Source organism: Epinephelus fuscoguttatus, linkage group LG18 (assembly GCF_011397635.1).
Source record: "Epinephelus fuscoguttatus linkage group LG18, E.fuscoguttatus.final_Chr_v1".
NCBI classification, from domain to species: domain Eukaryota; kingdom Metazoa; phylum Chordata; class Actinopteri; order Perciformes; family Serranidae; genus Epinephelus; species Epinephelus fuscoguttatus.
Window position 1 is genome coordinate 16,171,992 of NC_064769.1, and position 20,740 is coordinate 16,192,731.

A 20,740-nucleotide genomic window follows, 5' to 3' on the forward strand; every position below is an offset into this window, starting at 1 on the left:
TTCATAAAAATTCATCCAGTTGTGAATATTGTTTTAACAGGATAAAGTGGCGGTGTGACGGTATAGCAGGTGTCATAAATCTTGTGTGCTGAAACCCTTTCTCTCTGATGTGCTGTCTGTTGGAGCTAGATCAAATGAGTAACTCAGTATTTGATATATTAAATGGTATGCATTCATATGCAGATATTTGTTTATAGAGATTAGCCGAAATGACCAGTGCACTGAAGAGACCAAGAAAAAAACAGACCAGAACTCCTGAAATATTGGTCATTGCCCCCAGGCACTTCCCTTTGTCAGACTGATGGGCTCCCAGATTGTTGTGAAGTAAATGATTACAATGATGATTACTATGTTAGAGTCATAGAATAATGACACCACCTTTTAGATTGTTTCCCTCTAAGTCTCGGTGTCCCTATTGAGTTCTGTCTGCCACAAAGTACAAACTCCCATGGGAATGAAGGTTCGATTTACGGCAATGGTGGATGCACAGGAAGTACATCCACCATTGTGCAACCAGAACAGGAAGATGATAGCACTTTTGTTTTTCCCGGTAGCTACCAGTAGCTATACCCTGTCACCAAAGAGTAGCATTGTAAGTTCTTGCAGTTACTAGTGCTAGTAGCCAAATGGCGGATGATGGAACAATGGAAGTAACTGTGGAAACTGGTTGTTGTTAATCTTGGGTTGTTGTCTTTCTCACAGCAACACATAAAATCAAACCATTTTAAAGAAGAAGAATAACAGATTCACTTTGCACATTGGAGGTAGCATATATCAGAGAAGAAGCTCTTTTAGAAACTAGCGTGTACAGAAAAACCATTTTATCATGGAAACATTGCTATGTTGAATATGTTTTTTTATTTTATTTTATTCTGTTATTATTGTTATAGCTGTTGTTGTCAGTGTAGTTGCTGTGCATTTCTCTCTATCTCCCTCTCTATGTATCATTTTGTCATATGGATTGTCTTTACTGTCTGTCCTGGGAGAAGGATCCCCCTTGTAGTTGCTCTTCGTGAGGTTTCTTCCATTTTTTCCCCATTAAAGGTTTATTTTTGGAGATTTTTTTTCCTTATGCACTGTGAAGATCCAAGTACAGAGGGTGTCGTATGTTTCTAAAGCCCCCTGAGGCAAATTGTGATTTGTGATATTGGCTTATGTAAATACAATTGAATTGAATTGAATCAACAAATAAACCACCACTACTTAAAATCTTGCAATTGCAGGGTAATAGGCCCACATATTATTAAAGTCACATTAAATTCCCAATTACAAAAACCCACTGTGTAAGGAGGAGTAAATGCCGTTAATGGATGATTTCAGTGTTTTGGATGTGCTTCCAAAATAAAAGTTAAGCACCCCTGCTGTCGGAGTCTAAATATAAATGGCTTCTCCCTCGAATCTCTTATCTTATCTCAAGCTCTGAGGGACACATGAAGGCAGCTAACTGTGCATACTTTGCCAATTGCGTTTCAAAGATATAATTAGTAAGATTATCCGGTCTTTTACTCCAACTCTGTATTATATAACTGTATGCATGAAACATTGCCAAGTAGTCACTCCAGTTGTGTTAAAATGATGTTTGTCGCTTTGTAATCTCGGAATCAAATGCCATTGTCATGTGTTCCCTCTTTTTAGTATAACACTGCACAGGCATACTTGGAACCTTAATTGGGGTATGTTTGCTCCAACATATAGCAAGAAATGTGATTTAAGGATAATGTTGAAGACCCTAAAGATTAGGGCCAATCTTGCAGACATTTAGTGAACCTTCAGATTATGTGGAGATCCTTTGTATTTGTAAAAGAGACAGTCCTTATTATCCAGTCCTTCGGTCCAATAATTACAGAACACACTGAAACATTTACTGTATATCAGTAGTGATAGTTTAACAAGACCCATTGATGCTTTAGCAGTTAGCAGAGAAAAGAAATCCTCTAGGAGACTTCTTTCATTTTAAAATGCTGCAGTCCACTTGATGTCAAACACTAGGCTTTAATAATTTAGCTAAACTGTGCAGAGGAATATCGGGTGTGAAGGGTTAGAGTTGCAATATCCTATACCCCACTCTGTAAGGTGATTCGTGCTGAGATACTCATTTTGGAAATTGGAAATACAATATTGGTTGGAAACATTATATGAAGGTAGAATGTAATTAAGTGTGTCTAAGCTCAGGGGAATGCCACCGCCACAGATGCACCAGGTGGCTAAAATTGGACAAATCAACCGCAGAAATAATCCCAGTATCATTTTCAGCTTCAGCATCCTTCCTAATCTCATTGTGTTGCATCATTTTATATTTGTCCTGTTTCTCTTTACATTTCTTGCCTTTCATTCATTTTTAACCTCTGCCTCCTGTTCTCTACCTCTGAGTTATCACCATATTATCTATAACCTTGAGGCCATCTTGTTTCGAGTTATGGGTCAGTACTCTCTTACCTCAATCTTGGGATTGCCCATTAAAGAACACAGTTATATGAAGCTATAAATGTGCACACCAGGCTAGTGATAAAGTAAGAAGAAGAGGCTAATTCTCTCTTTAGCTACTTACATTCTGTGGTCTCAGGAGTCATTATACACTCGAGAGGAAAGAAGTGAATTCTCGTTCTCACCAGCTACTTAGAGTTGAGTGGTCAAGTGTGAAGAGCCCTATTAGAGGTTTCCTCCTCTGAACTGGATAGAAATGGTTACCATGCATGACCACTGGACCGTTTATATGTCACCTGGCTTTTTTTTTTTTTTTTTTTTTTGCCTAATCATTGGGCATGGTAATCTTCCTCAAGTGCCACATCACTGCTTGACTGAGTGAAATGCTGCTGACTGATAAAGACCTTTACAAACAGAGGAAGCATCACATCAAGATTAAAGCAACCTTTCTTACTTTCTAGCTTTTTCTATTGGGTTTTCAAATTTATTTCATACTGCAATATCTCAGTTGGATAGTTTGGTGTTAGTATCCGATTGACAAAGTGACAAACTGACAGTGTCACAAGCATATTTCATCTCAGCAAGTCATCATGCATAAATGACACACAGTTTTTAATCAACAGAGCATTCCACAATGACCCATGTGATCCTTTTAAAAGAGTCTCTGATCTGGCACCCCTGCAGTTGAAGCCACTAATAGTACTACTGATGTTTATGAGTGGGTTCCTAATTTGTGTTGTGCACGTGTACTAGGGGACGCGCATGCAAATTCACACACAGTCAAACAAAACCAAAAGAAAACTCCACAGGGCACCTTTTGGGTCAGGTTAAATTAAGGCAACTAAAGTCCATGTGCAGATTTAGGGGAAGAACATGGTCATGGTTAAGGGTTGGGTAAAGACTGCGTTCAAAAAAACAAACTGAGGTAGGGATTTAAATTAAGTAATGCACCACAGTCTCCTGTGTTGACACACTTTCCATGTCCAGCCAGTCACCCTTTTCTGTTCCGTAAGATTTTTGTGTGACAGTAAATTGCCATTGACAAGTTGACATTGGCATTGTAGAAACATGATCTCTCGTTTCTTTAGTTTGTTAACAACAGTAACTGTTGGTGAGATTCAGATTCTGTATAAAATATTAAAAGCACAACAAAATTAAATCTCCTCTTTTTCTCCCTCTTTTGTTGTTTTTCCTTTTTTTTCTCCACCTGGACCTGTATGCTCTGACATTTCTCCTCTAATCATCACGCTGTAACCTGTGACAGGCTGTTATGATACCATAACTATTGTACATTCACATTTATGTTATTTTTGTCAAGCCACAAGCGGCACACTGGTTTACATTACCAAAGGTTTGTGACAAAATCCCTTTATGACACAGACTCTCGTGTGCCACTGCGAGAGAGCAGAGGGAGAGACACTGTGCTGCTGCCAGAGGAGCCACTGACTGGGTTCCCTCTTAGCTGTAACTCACTAATAGAGTCTGAGTAGTCTGGAGCTATTCATAAAACATTCAGGATGCCCAGGCCTAACGACGCCACAGTTTATTGACTTTATGTAAATAGATGCAGTTTTGTTGTATGTACACAGGGTGGCGCACTAGAACAGGTAACGCAGGTGGTGAGCAGGCGGTGTGTGACAGGGTAGGCAAACAGTTTTTGACCATGAAGTGTGGCGGCATAATGAGTTCGTAGCGTGGAAACTAGAACTGATGAATTGAAACTTGGACAGTTAACTGTTGACTCAGAAACTTTTAAATGGAAACCTACCTGAGATTAACAGATTACAGTGTTTTACCTGTGTGAAGGTGAGCACATGTGAAAATAAATGGGTCACCGCACTCAAAGAAACCTCGGATGAAGTAGACATTGGTTTACTGCTGTTGCCCAGAACACTTGTCCGAAAAGTTTTCCCCGTTCGCCCTTCAGAGCCTTAAATATAACGTTTTCTTATTGAAAGACTCTAAACTGCTCCTCTTTTTGGAACCACTGTGGAGTCGGTAATAATTTTGCTTTCAGCCATGCTTACTGTTGCAGTGGGTAACAGTATGACGGGTCCATGTCATTGGTCCGACATCCCATTAGTCCGATGGTCCGCAGTGCTGAACGGCTCCCGGCGGGCGTATTTCTGCCTTGATGGTACGCCGCGACCGGCTCACTCTAACCAAGTGGTTTTTGTGCCTAAACCTAACCAGACCTTAACCACAGGGCATCACGATGATTTCGGAACAACGGGACTTCGGAACAATGGGTTTAATATGGTCGGACCAATGGGCTGTCGGACCAATGGGCAGTTCCCCAGTATGACGAAGTCGAAATATGGCCAGTATCACAATATGAATGTTTCATACTATACTAAAATTATACCAGTATTATCGCAAACAAGATGACAAGGCACACCCTTAATTGTGCGTGTCTGCAAAGCACAGATGTGATACATTCGTACATTATAATTAGAGGGTATGTCGAAACGTTGCGTTTCAACAATGCTGTGGTTGATGTGTGGTTTAGGCAGGAAAAACCACTTGGTTATGGTTAGGAAAAGATTGTGGTTTGGCATAATCCTGGCAGGAAATGCAGCAATGTCTCAGTTAGAAAAAAAAAAAGCAACTTTTTATGACATTGATGTTTGGGGGCTAAAAAGTAGCTGGAAAACACCCACAGGTCGCTAAAAACCACACACATATGGAGGCTGAAGAGCCACAGGAAACACAGCAATGGGTTCCTAAAAAACGTTCACATTTGGTTGCTAAAAAGCTGCTAGAAAAACATCCACTGTGCTTAAAAACACCCTCTTTTGGGGGCTAAAAAGCAACAGAAAACAGAGCCAGGTTGCTTTTTTTTGTTGTGTGTTGGTCTTGAACAGTAGTCTGCAGCTTGGCAGGCATTTTATGTGTCCCATTATTCATCATCCCCTCCACCTCCCAAAGTCAGCATCATATATGTCACTTTGGAAACCTTGTTTTGATGTATGAAACGTAGAAATGGTTTGCAGAACATACAATGCCAGCATTTTCTTCTGCCGACTGAGCTCCATTGTTTGAACAGCTGACCGCTGCTGTTGTTTTTTGGTGAGGACACTCTTGTTTAATCCTTTCCACTGATTATGTAACCCCATCCCTTATCCCAGTTTTAAAACTAAAGCCCTAAGTTTAGCTGAGTATTACTTCTGGATCGTAAGTAGAGTGTGACCTTTTTTTTTTTTTTTCAATTTATTTATTTTTTGTTTGTATTTTATTGTGCCTTGGCTTCTTTTCATGTCAAAAAACAATTGTGCCTGGAAGCACTAGGCACCAACACTCAGTGCTCAGAGAACAAAAAAAAAAAAAGCTGTTTGTGACAATACCCTTTGTTTGTGTCTGGATTTATGGAGACACTCTTACTGAATATAAAGGTTTATATATTTCATTTTTATTTGCCTGCTTTATAATGCCTGTGGAGAGGTTCCTGGCCCAGGTTGGAGCGAGGCAATGACTCACTAATTGTGCTGTGGTTGTTACACTATAAAAGATTAATGCTGAACATGATCATATCTGATTTATTTACAAATAATATGACAACAATAATAGTAATAATAATGATATCAGCAGTTTTAGCTTTTGTTGTCTTTGGAAATTGGACCGTGTTAATTTAAAACTGTAGCTCTTGGAGTTCGTAAATGTGTGGAAATATAATACGGCAGTAATGCCAGGGTAAGCTGTATTCTAACAAGCATTTAAGAGAGGAAGATTTTCACTTACTCTCCCTTAACACTACTGAGTGACAGTGTCTGCTGAAGATTTTTGAGGAAATAATTATCAATTACCTGCTGCTTTTCTGCCGTCTGAACATTTTAACTACCTCGTACTACCCACAGCCGAGTCTCTGGCATATGTGGATGCTTTAAAGTAGGCATCAAGGGATGTGTATTTTGAAGTGCAACATATGACCCCTCTGGATCCAGGGTGCACACTGCGCGTGGGAGACTTGAAGCTTAAACACAGTGAACACATCTCAGACTTCGCAACAAAAGACACCACCACTGTGAGTCGATGCTCCAGAATTTAACTGAGTTCTGAAGCCCAAACTGAAAAATACATCAATACAGTTTGACATAGATGCCTGACGTCTTTGGTTTGCCTGCAGCTGCTGAGAACAATACTGTAGGTGCAGTCTGTTTATTGACAGTAGAATTCAAACCTTTCTGTGTCCGGGGCTTTAGAGCGGTGAAGGAGTCACTGCACAGCTGAGGCTGTACCGTATATAAATGCTAGAGGATGGTACTGCTATCTGGGAAAAAAAAGTGTGAAGGACAAATTTGCATTTTGCAAAAGCTGTGAGAGACACATTTCACCACATCTGTCATTCCCTTTTCCCTCATATGTTTGAAATCAGTTTTACACTTTGAGTAAGACCACTGCTGTTTCACTGTGAATTCTGTTGGTGTTTGTGCAGAGGGGTCCACAGCATTTGAGTTGAGGGACAGATGAGATGCAGCGCTCGTGAAAGTGTGGGAAGATAAATGTGCAATTAAATTCACTGCAGCTACATTTTTGAAAAGGCCATTGGCATGCATATCTACCTAAAGAGGGCAAAAGACACACCTCCAAGTGGTAACTTTTGCAGAACAAGTTAATATCAACCCCAGTTTTGTTAAGATTAGCTAACATTTAGCACCATGAGCTACTGGCACACTTGCCAACCCTCTCAGTTTTCCCAGAAGACTCCTGATTTTCCCTGCCCTCCCACAGTTTCCTCTCAGGGCCACAATTCACCTGCATTTCTCCTGATTTATTACAAATTGTCACACCATTTGCCCGTTTTATTATCACAATATGTTTCTGGCACTATACAGTCTGGATAAGCCAAGCCCTATTGTAACTGCATCGGTCCAAGGAAGTAAAGCTCACGCATCATAGATGTCTTTTTAAGTTTTATTCCCATCCTTCCATCCTACGCAGACACTGTGAAAACCACAAAAATAAAAAACACAAAGGTTTGAAATACGAATCTCTTCATTTCTTTTAGAGCCTCTCAACAGATGTCCAGCATTTAGACATGCCCAACAATAGTCTCCTGAATATTCTGATATTAGACAGGTCCCAAAAGGTTAGCACAGCAACAGAAAATATATTGAATTGTCCACAAACTAAAACAAGGTGCAGAATGGACCATCCATGCAGAATATTAGTATTCTGGGGCCATATGTATTTCCTTTGCAACCATGGTGGCTCTGTAGCCATGGTGGGACTCTCTGATGCCATGCTGCCTCAGCCCATAATGCATGACAACTTGACATTAACCAGGATGACATTGCCAGAAGTTGCCTTTGTCATGACAACTTGACATTAACAAGAAATGCACCTCTTTTTGTGTTTATGACAAGTTGACATAATGATTATTATTGTTATGACAAAGACATCTTCTGGTAATGTCATCCTGGTTAATGTCAAGTTGTCATAATAAGGACATCCCAAACAATGTCAACTTGTCATGACAAAGACAACTTCTGGTAATGTCACCTTGATTAATGTCAAGTTGTCATAATCAAGACAACCCAAACAATGTCAACTTGCCATTACAAAAACCGAATGACACTTAATGACAACAGTCATAAACGTTTATGACATGTACATAATGTTGATGACAAGTTCATGACAGTGTTATGTCACTCTTATGTAGATACCTTTAAGTAAAGTGTTACCAAAAAATGTCTCAGAAAGTTACACCTATGACTCTAAAAGTCTACTGTTTTCATGCGTGCAGAAACACATTTTCGCTGAGGGGTGCTGTGCACTATAAATGTGCAAACATAAAGTTTCATTATATCCCCTACATAATAAGGTGCAAAGTTGCATATCTTTGGTGTGCAGACACCTACAATTTGAACATTTATTCTTGTGACTGGGATGAGGAGCTACGGGAAAACTGCTCCAACATACTTGCATCTGTAGTTCCGTTCCAAAGTATCTGCGCTCTATCGCCTCAGACTCAATTTGTCTCTGGACCACATGAGCCAAAACTCTAATATTTCCTTTTGAGTTATGGCCCACATCCAGTTGTCTGATCGCTGAAGCTACTCACACCCTTAGGCAAATCATAACGTTAGGTTTCACTCACCTGCCACTCCATTACTAGCTGCTATAAACCTCCATCATGATGGATATGCTCCGGCAGTGGAAGTTCCTCGAAACCAAAATATTTTATGGATCTAAAAAGCAACTCCAGAACTGCCCTGGCAAATTTCTGATCTGATCAGTCTGGCCAAGCCTGGGCCAGGTGGGTGAGGACGAAAAAAAAAAAAGAAATGCTAAGGCAAATAAATAAAAATATATTTAACATAAAATAAAACTGCTGCAGGGTACTTAGTATTTTGTTATTTTCATTCTTTAAAAGCCACTTGAATGTAGGAAATAGAGTCTCTGAAACTCATTTTATGAGGAAGGACCCCCCTCTTACGTTTTGAAATACTCCCTAAATTCAAGGTCTCGAGGTTAGGAAGTATGCCAACCGGCAATACCAGTGTATTGAACTGAAGACGGGTGCGTTTTATTGCTTATGATTTCTGTTTATAATTTTAAATAGAAAAAAAGTGATATATTTTTCTTTAAAAGTTACATAGTTTCACTTTAAGGTCAGGCTGACCTGTTAAAAAGTGACCGAGATTGACCGGCTAAAGATTCCACATGTAGGAGGGACTGTATCTCAGCTGTGCGGACTCATTTGCCCTCCTACTCTTCGGTGATTACACAACCTATATGACTGGATCCGAGACCTTTTCAGTGCAGCAGTCTTATGCCTTTAGCACCAGAGAGGAAGAAGTAGTTTATTGAAATGACTTATGGTCACTGAAGCCTGAGGCTAGAGTTCACAGAGCACTGGCTGTGCCGGAGGTTCTGGTGGAAGACTGCCCTGCGGAGGCTGCCAACACTACCTTTTCGCCACATTGTGCTTGAAACTTTTTTGTCGTCGCTGTTGTTCTGCTGCCAACATAAAAAGCACAGGGCATAATTGGGCATTGAGAGCGTGGCTATCTCAAAGCAGCAGCCCCACTTTTAGAATATCTCTTGCATAAAGCAGGGATAATCTAGTTACAGTTGAGTAGAAAATTGGTTGAAGTCACTTCTCTACTTATTTGAATGTATCATGTGCGTGTATTTTATTTTAAAAGGTGTATCCAACTGTTTTCAAGGTCAGATTAATACAGTAATCAGTGGCCATTTATTTATGTTTTCATCATGTTTTAGTTTCTCTTTGTTGCTCTAATTGAATTTTAGTGTTCTTTTAGTGTTCTCTGCTGAAGTCTGTTGTGAAAAACACAGCTTGTGTTGAGCTTTAATTATTTTCCCATATCCAGAATATACACAGACCACATTTTAAAGGTCCAGTGTGTAGGATTCAGGGCGATATATTTTAAGAAATTGAATATAATAAATGTATTCTTAAGTTTATATAGAACTGAAAATAACAATCAAGTTTTTGCTACCTGAAAATGTGCTCTATCTACATAAGGAGTAGGTTCTCGTTTATGGAGATCCATGTTGGACCACCATCTTTCTCCAATAACCCACAGCGGACAAACCAAACACTGATTCTAGAAGGAAAGATTCATGTTTTTGTGTCAGCCACCATGATTAGCAGTCCCTGTGCAACAAGACTGTCTGAAAAATACTTTTTTTTTTGACATGAAACTGTTTAATTCAGTGTTTTACCTGTTTAAAACACCAGGTCCTCTGTGGATAATTTGGCTGCCAGTATAAACTTCCTGAACAATGAACACTGAGGGAATTCTAACCAGGAGAAGTTTCAACTGGTTGCAATCTGCAGTCCTCACCACTAGATGCCACTAAATGACCCCTAAATCATACACAATGTTTTTTTAAATACACTGGAGATAATTCGGTTCATGGTAAAAAAAAAATGAAATGAAGAAATGAGGTGCGCACTAAGTTGCAACCTCCATGGCTAAATATTAAGCCAATGGGAAATCGCCAAAAAGTGCAGTTCTTTGAATGGCCACTTGAGGCTAGCTCCAGAAGTGAGTCATTCCCCGTTGATTCCCATGTAAAAACTTTACAGCAGAAAGAAACATTTTTACAGCCTGGTACAAAAAAGTTTTGGTCACTATCATTAATTTCTCCATTTACAACAACTTTACAGAGTATGAATTTTATATAACTCACCTATTTACATTTTATTATGGCTTAAAGTTGCGCATATTTAAAGGCAAGCCACTTTAAGTGACAGGCTGTCTGCTGAAAGTGTCCTCAGCTTCTCAGTCAGATCCACCCTTTGGTCTTCCACGGCACCAGCCTCTCGCCCAAATATGGTAATTTCTGGCTCCAAAAAAAAAAAAAAAAAAAAAAAAAAGGATGGTGACGGCTAGAAAGCCAAACTCGAGGCTTCAAAACAGGAGTCCAGAAACCCATGGGTAGAGTCACAGTAGCTACGTCCATTATTTCTACAATGTGAGCACACACTGGCAGGTGCTGGGCTAGCGACCCACCTCTAACATGTCAAAGAGCATTGGAGAAACATTACCTGGTGTTATATCACCTGGTCCATTTGTTTTGGAGAGGAAGAGACGTAATTCAGCTCCTGGTAAAAACTTCCTAAGCAATGAACAATGAGGGAATTCTAACTAGGAGCAGATTCAGCTGGTTGCAATCTGCAGTCCTCACCACTAGATGCCACTAAATCCCCCTAAATCATACACACTGTTCCTTTAAATGCATAAAAGAATAAAGCAGGAACTAATGTGTATTCTTTGAATCTATATGGTTCTATATGGGATGAAAAGGGGGGGGGGGGGGAATACATCCATTACCAGCTTTCCTCTGCACAGTACAAAGCAGTATAGTTTAATGTTCTCCATGAAGTGACCCACACATGTACCATTAACGCCAAATTGAGCACTCCCAGCTATTCCATTACTTTAAAAACCTACTTGCACTCCAACCCCTAATTGACATCCACATGCACAAAAAAGGACCACTAAAAAAAAAAAAAAAAAATGTACATGTGTAGGAGAGGCCTTTGCGCACGCACGCACACACACACACACACACACACACACACTCTTTTAAGGTGAAACAGTACATTGTTTTTGAATACCTCTCAGCTGTAAACACATAAGCTCTGCATGAGCTGATTAATTCTGGCAGAGTGCCAGCGAGGCGCCCTGTAATAATGTAACACAATGTATTACTTACAGAAAGGTGCACACGGATGATTTTTTTTAAAGCCACAGAGGTAATGATTTAGTCTGACCAGCAGTAGTAACCATATTTATGTACAGAGGACGTCCTTCGTGCCACACAAAGTTGCAATACAGATAAAAAAAAAAGGGGCAGATGAAGGGCCTAATGTGCGACAGTTATTCTTGTGCAGTAGTGTAAGTCAAGTGTGTGTAAGTAACTTTGCTAACCCCCGAGGGAGCGAGAGCATGGTAGCGTCAGAGAATGGAGCCTCATCCCCTCAGTGCTAGTACTCTAACCAGGCATGAGACATTGGCCCTGACTGCTACCCACCCCTAGTCACGGTCACCACAAGTTAAGTGACCAATTCCAATGCATCGCTGGGGGCCAAATAACCATTCACATCGCCAGGAACCTGAACATATGTGACATGCTCTTGAACGAGTTCCATGCATATGGTTCGCCATTTGAACAACAATCTTCGAAGGCAAGTTTGTGTGAGCTCGCGGAGGCGAATTGGTGTTTGCTTGTTTGCTTTTTATGCATCTGTTTCTGCTTGTAGGGATGAGAGATGGGAGAAATATGATGTGTAAAGAATGAGCAGCTCAACCCTTTATAGTGTGTCAACAAACAAACACATGACATGCAAATCAGAGAGATTGTCTGGTGCTCTGTAAATATTTAGCCCTGTTGCTGCTTCAAGCGTTCACATTCTCCTTTCTTTTTGCTGTACACAGAGACACTTACTGAAAGGTCAGTGGTTCAATTTAAACACAATTCCCCACCCACCCGCTGTTTTCCTGTGGACATTTCGACCTGACTTATAGTACATACTGTTCACACATCAGTCAGGGTGAGGGTATTTTGGACTTTCATTTCTCACCTCTCAAATTTTAATTCCAGGCACAGGACTCCGTTTATGAAGAGAGATTACAGGCATGCTGATATTTTTGTGTGCAAAATCAGTTTTATATTCACAGTAGTTGTGACCTTATTACAGCCGAGGTGATTGTAAATTCACATCACGCTGGAGGTGGTAACTTCATCCTCACCTCAGCAAATGAGTAAGAACCTCACGTCCACCCGAGTCTACATTTAAACTACTCAGAAATGACACCACCGTCACCACTAACAATAACAATAGCTCATCAGGAGTGTTTGGCTTAATTGTGGCAGATATTTATACCAGCAAGACACCAAACAGATTGTTGCTGATTTAAGATGTAACAACTTGGCTATGTAAGATATTCCTCGGTGGGTTAAAAGCATTGTTGGCAAGAATAGAAGTAGAAGTAGAGGGAATTAGATGAGGATGAAATGGTTTAACACCTCTCCAGGCAGTGTTAGTATCACCAGACAGGGTCAGTAATTTGATTTAAGCATGCCTAAGTTATTTTAGTCAGTCATCCAGATGTAGAAGAAAATCAGTGGGTGTGTGGTAATCCAGGACAAACAGGTACAAGCCTCCTCAAGTGGCTCCACACTAGCCTCCTGTACTGAATTATATTTTACCAGTTTTCTCTGCAATTGGTATTGTTATTTTCTGTTTCTCTGTTTATATTCAATTTGTCTTCTCCCTGCCTGGGGTAGCCGAGGGAAAAAGAAAAAGAAAAAGATACCGGATGTGATATATTTGTTCTCAGCGGGATAAAATTCCTGTGGTATTGGGGTAAAAATTCTATATCACTGGACCTCTCATGGAAATAATGCCATCCCAATAGGGGTAAATCCGGGGACATTTCTGGGGATGGTGCCAGCTGGGGATGAAGCAGCAAATACCGAGACTGTTCCTGGAAAACTGGGGCATCTGGTTTCTCAAGCTGAAACTGCTTGCCTTGGTATTCAGACCTCTGACTTATCCCTCCTGTTAAGAGCTCCATTGCCTGCTGAGATAAGCCTGGATTGGACAATTCTTACAAATGAAGATATCCACTGTACACTCACATTATTTATTCAGTGCACCTTAAATCAAGATAATTTCTTCAGTTCTTCAAATGCTTTACTCACATTTTAATTTAACACTTTAAGCATAGCGAGTATTTTCCCCCCTCAAACTTCCAGGGCATTAAGTGCGTATAATCCTAATCATATTTCCATTTCCTTGTGCTACCCATAGGAGAGGAGGCACTGACTATGTACCTGGCCAAAAACAAGCTGGACAGGAAGCTCGCCAACGCTACTCAGAATGTGGAAGCCCTTCATCAGCTGGCCTCGTCCTACTTCATTGACCGCGACGGCACAATGAGGAAGCTGCATGAGATCCAAATTTCCACCAATGCCATCAAGGTCAGTGCAAACTTAACATCCACTACTCACTAACAAACATATACTGTGAGTTATGTCAATACTGACGCACTGACAAGCCTGCACAGATGATATTTCTTGTCCTACGCTGCATTCGTACAGTTAATGGTATGTACAGTATAGTTCAGACATGCGCCTGACAACTGGATTTCAGAATAAACAAACCTACATTATATCTTTCTTTGACAATCATATATATTAAGAACCATAGCTGACCTTTTAAGTACTCTTTGCAATTTCACCTTATTTAGACCAAGAAAACCCAAGAGACAGAAAAAGGGCTTTGTAAGTGCCCTCCAAAACAACCCGTATGAGTGTTCCAAAAATAATGTATTTTCTGATCTGCCCCCTTTGTTGTACGGTTAAATGTAGGAGGTTGGAGAAAGATCACTTTCACATTGCATCTCAAAAGCAGCGGTGTCAAAGTCACTCTCTTTGTTTAGACAACATTCCTCTTAAAGGAATACTTTACCCATTTTCAGCCAGCTTTGTATCATAACAATGTGAGTAGTATGCTTGAACTACAGATTGTACTTCCTCATTTTTGAATGCTGGCAACCATGGACACAACGAGTAAAGAAACATATCGAGAGAGACCCGCCCCTCTCTCTTTCTTTCTTAAACTCAGATCAAACTCAGATCAAACAGTAACAAGGCAATGCTGATCAAATACAAACAAAGATTCTGTCACTGTATTGCCTATTTCTCGCCTTAAATGTCTTCAGAAACATATTTTAGTGCACTGATTGGCAGTAATACAATTATTTCTGAACAGGGGGCCCAATACTGTTTCCTGTGTTGTAAATACAGAGGCTGAAAAAACTGACATCAAATGGTAAAACTAAGCAGGGCTGATTAAATGTTACTGTGTTACTTATTTCTCACCTCAAATGTTTTCAGACACATATTTTAGGGTACTTTCAGAAAAGCCTTGTTTGGTTCAGTTCATTCGCACTCAGGTTTGTTCGCTCCTTAAGTGCGGTTCGTTTGGGCAGGTGTAACCACAGCAATCGCACTCAGGTGCACACCAAAACAACCAGACCAAGAACGTGTTCCGACCTCGATCCGAACCAACTGCAGTCTTAAGGCTCATTTATGCTCCCTTTACATACGAAAATGTATACGTCCGTTTCAAACGATGTTACCGTCACTGCCCACATACTTCCATGCACCCTTTACGTTGGCATGGATGTTAACCAATATATCCACCAGGGGGCAGCCCAGCGTCAAAAGTTTATGACGACAACAAACTCAAAAACAAACATGGCGACTGTGGAGGATATATTGATAATGTACCTCTTGCATAAAAGACAAAAACAGAGGCAGTGTTGTAGGAGGCGGTGGTCGGTGAGGTCGTTATGCATCGCGACTGGAGGACAGAGAATTCTTTTCTATAGTACTGCCAATGAGAGAAATTGAATTATTTCTTCTTCGTGTCTCACTAGAGCTACGTATCGGGTAGTGACAGCAACACTGCCCCCACGGTTCCCGGTGGTACTGCTCCGTTTGGCCCGTATCCGTAAGCTTTATGGAAACGTGCAGAAATATGGACGAAATGAACGCGGAGCACGGACAGAAGGTTCCGTCCGTATCCGGATCCATATTTAACATTGAGCATAAATGGGCCTTTATAATACATTGTTTGGGTTAAACATGAGCATGTTACAGTCCTGGAGGGTTATCAATGTACGCCTCCTCCTGTACTGCCTTAATATGCGCATTCAGCACATCCATTGCATCAAAACAGTGTTTTCTGGTTGGAGCCGCGCCTTGTTTTCAAACTGTATGGTTTGACTAAAATGAACAATGACAGCAATATAGTCCACGATGAGCAGCGCTAAAATCAACCTGTGTAGTTGTCCCTCCACTGTGGCATTAGAAAGTGACGCATTTATCTTGCAAGTTTACTCTTCTTCAACGTTTTGTTTACTTCCTGGATTTTCCCACATGGAAATTCTGACCAATCAAGAGTAGCATTCTCGCACAAGGCATCTGATCTGGTCCGCTTGTAAACACTGCCGTGAGAACACGAACCAACTCTAGGCAATTATGCAACTTAGTAACAAAATTAGTCTCTGATTCAGACCAATGCAAGACAACTCTAGGTCTGAAAGCACCCTTACTTTACCGATGAACTTTGATTAAAGATAAATTGTTACCAACTGGTTGCTGTATTGTTTCTTGCGTCAAAACGGCCAAGCTCACATTAGGTCAATCACTAGCGGGAGCATTTATTGGTCTGGTGTGGCACAGTGCATCCTGATATTTGTAGGTTTTCTACCTCTGGAGCAAAGGCGGATTGCCACAGCCCTTTTCCACTGTTTTTTCAGATCACCAATTTCAAAAGTATTTGCAAGTCTCTACTGCATAGACAGCCTCGTTTTATGAAAATGCCACCTTTCCAACAGTGAAATACTTCCTTAGCACTTTTTGCTACAATACCCCAACACTTCCACTTTTGCTAATGAGAGAAAACAGTTATTAGAAAGGGGTTGCCTGTCAGAAAAACATAAACATATTGTGCCACCCTCCACACAAGCCATGTGATTTGACAGCCAGATAAACACCTTCATACATTCACCTCCTCCACAGACAGATGGCGGTCTGTGTAATGCAAATCAATGAGACTACAAAACAGAAATACGTGGAAGGTGCATCCCAATGAATCTGCATTAGCATAAGTTGTAAGGTGGCATTATACAGATATGCTTGTTTTAATACAAAAACTCACCAAATCAACATATTTCACAAAAGTAGTCATATAGAGGGGTAGGTGTGATGACAAGAAGCCAAAGCAGGCAATGCTGCCACAGGCTGTGGGATGTGAGCAGATGGATTGTAATACATTAATTTACATACATGTGACTGAATGGTGGCTTCTGTGATTCTAATCACATACATCCTGTATGCATATTCATCACATGTCTGGGTCGTATGGGCTTGGTTTTCAACGTAGAAGACATATACATTTTTACCACTTGGAGGAGCTGAAAATAAGTTAGCCATGCACATTAACAAACTGGAGCAGGACACATAGACGTCTCCTCTCTCTGTTTTGATAAAAAAAAAAAAAAGCTGACCTGTGTGAGGATACTGCCTGCAACTGCTTGCCAGTTGCTTTAATTCACATGCTCATTCACCCAGGGACACTAAGGAGAGAAGGCTAGGGAAAGCAATAGTAAAGTATAAATAACATCAAGTTAAAACCACACAGGTCAGGGTTTTGGAATCCCCCTCTCTGGTGACCGTGTTCCCGTAATTAGCCAAATGTTCTCGTCTCAGGTGAAGAGGGAGGCGCCATCAGCTTGGAATACGGTTTAGCTTTAAAACGTACAAAATGACTCTCTCTCTCTCTGTCTCTCTCTCTCGATTCATTATTCATAAGAATAATACTCATAAATGGTGATAATAATGCATCGAATACAGCTTGACATTCTACTTCCTGCCAACTGGAGCTGCCCTTGTTATCACATTATCAAATGTCATGTAAAAACACAAATCAAAGAGCTGCTGTCGGCTGATTATTACACCCACTCTCATTATGTCAGATATGTAATGACTTTTTTCCCCTGTATCTCTACCATAAATTACATCAAATGCCTGCAAATTATTGAAGCACTTAAGACAGCTTTATTGCAAGAAAAACAAAGTATTAAAACGCAACAACAACTCGGGCCCCATATAGTGTCTGGCAGTGAATCACTCCTATACCAAACTTGCAGGGATAAGCATCACAATTCCTTGTGTATACCTGTATAACAAATAAATAATACTGCCCACAACAACATCTCCTGTCTGCTATGACCTTGCCCGTATGCACCTAGTTTTCAAGGCAATACATATACGGCAACCCAAAAAAAAAAAAAAAAAGTTGGAGTTGGAGTGAGCCTGAATGTGCAGCACTGCTTCTGGGATGTTTTGTTGTGTGAAGATGTCAACTTGATTAACAAGTCAGCAGTTCAGCAGCAAGGACTGTTTGCTTCTATTATGCTTTCCAGTATAGCTGTAGGGACCCGGATGACCCAGAGGAACCGAGCGTTGATTACTGACTGTGAAATGCATCATTGTATTTCGAGTACTATTCCATCCAAGTATGTTAACGTGGGAGTAAATATGCCAAATATATCACAACACACATACACAAAAAAGATATGTGCATAGCTGTGCAGTCACAAAACAACATTTCCACTGTGAAAATGTCACATTGTGCAATTCCTCTCTTTATATTTGCCATCCCGACTACAGCATGTTAAACCACAACAACACCACTACTGTGCTGCGGATAAAAGAGCTGCACACTACTTTTTGAACTTCATTATACCTGACACACTCAATAACAGAAAATTCAGATATGGACAATAAGACAGTTGTGCGGTAAAAACAGCGAGTAGGTGGGAGAGAGTACATTCAAGCACACACGCCACAGCTGAAGCCTCAGAAGTTTTGTGTTGATATGGAAACAGAAAACCTCAGCCAACAAAGCTGCAGGTAGAATTGTGTTACCTGCCACTGTCAAATTTTACCTAGACTGAGTGAGTTAGCTGGTGTTAATTTCAAGCCCTGGTGAGCATAATTATTTAGACTTCTCTGGTTTTTCCGTGGCTCTGCAATCACACAATTCTTAGCAGAGAGCAGATTGCAGATGTGAAAATAGGCTGCGCCACGGAGGAATTGGAATGCCACATGATAGTATGGATTCGCATCCTGCAACAGTGCCTCCCCTCCTCGAAATATGAAGACCACCTAGACTTTAATATACAAGTCTTACTTTTGGACCGAGAGATTGGGTTCTGGAGCCTCGTTTGAAAAGATTGGTTTTTAACTATATGACATGGGACAATGTCTCAATTTATCTGTCTCTATTTATCTGGGGAGCTCCTGAGATAGTGGGCTCCAATCGAGCACAATTTGAGAGCTACTTTCTCACGAGATGACTCCCACACTAAGAGCCACAAAATTGCAACTGAGACTTGCACATCACCAAGGGTACAGATGCAATTAATCAATCAATATCCAGTGAAGAAAATCATTTTACATGGAGTCATCTATGAGCTGAATGACATCTTGACATGTGGCTAAACATCTGTTAGATGTAACTTGACACATCTAATGCGGGGACTAGAAGTTTCATATAACTGAGATGGCGTTGAGTAGGGTGTTGATATTTTTGACACGTTTTACACCATTAGCATCAGCATCAAAATACCATTTTAATGTGACTGTGGCAGTAATACCAGCAAAGTCTCATCTGAGCTGGAGATTAATGGGTTATATCTTTCATCCATAACTGCATGGAGGCTGTTTTGAAGTTTTTATTTTCATTCAATTGAATTCAGCCGTCTGGGGGTAACAGAAATTATATCTATAAGTTTCATTAATTTGAAAAAGGCAAATTACTAAAGTTAAGTGCAGTTACAGAACTCTAATCCATTGCAGTTAGCTTATTTGAATTATGCCAAATCAGCACCAGGCTGTTGGAATATTCATCTCGGGCAACAGCTGTACGCCTGATGTACTATTGATAAAATTCATTTTTAACTGCAGTAAACAAAAAGATGTCAAAGAACAGAAAATTCAAAAACTGCATGTGATAGTGTTGGAACAGGCAGTGTTGAAGTCTAAACCGCCTACACTAAGACCCAGTCATGACCAGGACCAGAGGGCACTGAGATCAAACCAAGACTTTGAGGAGTTGAGACCAAGTCAAGACCAAGAGTAGTAAAGCTCACACTGCATGACACACTAATGATAAACTGTGGAACATGCAAACTGAAGGCACCCCTCAAACTGATCTGACAGATCCACAACCCATAGAAACATCTAGAGAAAACAAATGAAAATTCCTTTTCCTTCACCTCTTTTATTGCCACGCTGTTTATATGTGTGTATGTGTTAGTGTACCATCACAAATGTCTTCATAAAATAATCTAAAGGCATTGCAGAGGTGAATTTTATGTGTGGGGATTGTCCTTCATTTTCTGTGAGCAAACAAAGGCACACAGTAAGGAGCTGAGATCAACTTTTAGAACAGAGAATGCAGTGTTATCCCTGCAGTCGCGGTCTTGCTAGGATTGAAATAAATCCCAAGTCCTTTTTGTCAGACGGAGACAAGACTGGGTAAAAAATATTGTCGTGTCTCAGACGAGACCAAGACCTTTAAAAGGTCATTGTCTCGAGACTAAAGCCCCGTTTCCGCCAGACACTTTCGGGATGATACCTTTGGAAACAAAAGTAACCCTTCAGACGTGGTACCTAGACCTGAGGTCAGTGTAGTGTTTCCACTGCAAACAGTACTCTTTCATGGGGGCAGTGTTGTTGTCACTCACTGCTCCGTCCAGCACTCACTGTCTTTCCTCCTTTATCAGTCCACACCTCGTTTATCGTCCACAAAATGAGGTTGCATGCCGACATTTTCAGAACAAAATTAAACAGGCTGCAGTGAGCGTCTCTCTCCATGGGATATTTAAATATAGCGGGTTGGACGTTAAGCCCTTCTAAGGCAAGCTCAGGGGTTAAGTGTTGCCGGAGCCCACAGGAACAACACTCCACAACACTTTTTTTTCCCTCCAAGTGAGGATTGGGCTAGGTTCCCCAACCATAGGGGGAACCAAAAATTGGGACGGTACAGAACGGTTCCTTTGGTACCATCCACAACTTTTCCCAGTGGAAACAGAAAAAAAGCATACCGAACTGAACTGTACCACTGCTCGGTGGAAAGGGAACTGCCCATTAGTTCGACAGCCCATTGGTTCGACATCCCATTGTTCCGACTATATTAAACTCATTGTTCCGAAGTCCGTTCTGAAATCATCATGATGCCCTGTGGTTAAGGTCTGGT

At 40.7% G+C, this 20,740-nt stretch overlaps 1 protein-coding gene across 1 annotated transcript in view; it reads left to right on the plus strand.

Moving 5' to 3' along the window:
• Window positions 1-20,740, plus strand: part of brinp1 (bone morphogenetic protein/retinoic acid inducible neural-specific 1) — a 170,677-nt gene that overhangs the window by 79,722 nt on the left and 70,215 nt on the right. The window contains exon 4 of the mRNA XM_049604572.1: window positions 13,715-13,884. Coding sequence (XP_049460529.1) covers window positions 13,715-13,884 — 170 coding nt within the window. The remainder of the gene's footprint in view (window positions 1-13,714; window positions 13,885-20,740) is intronic.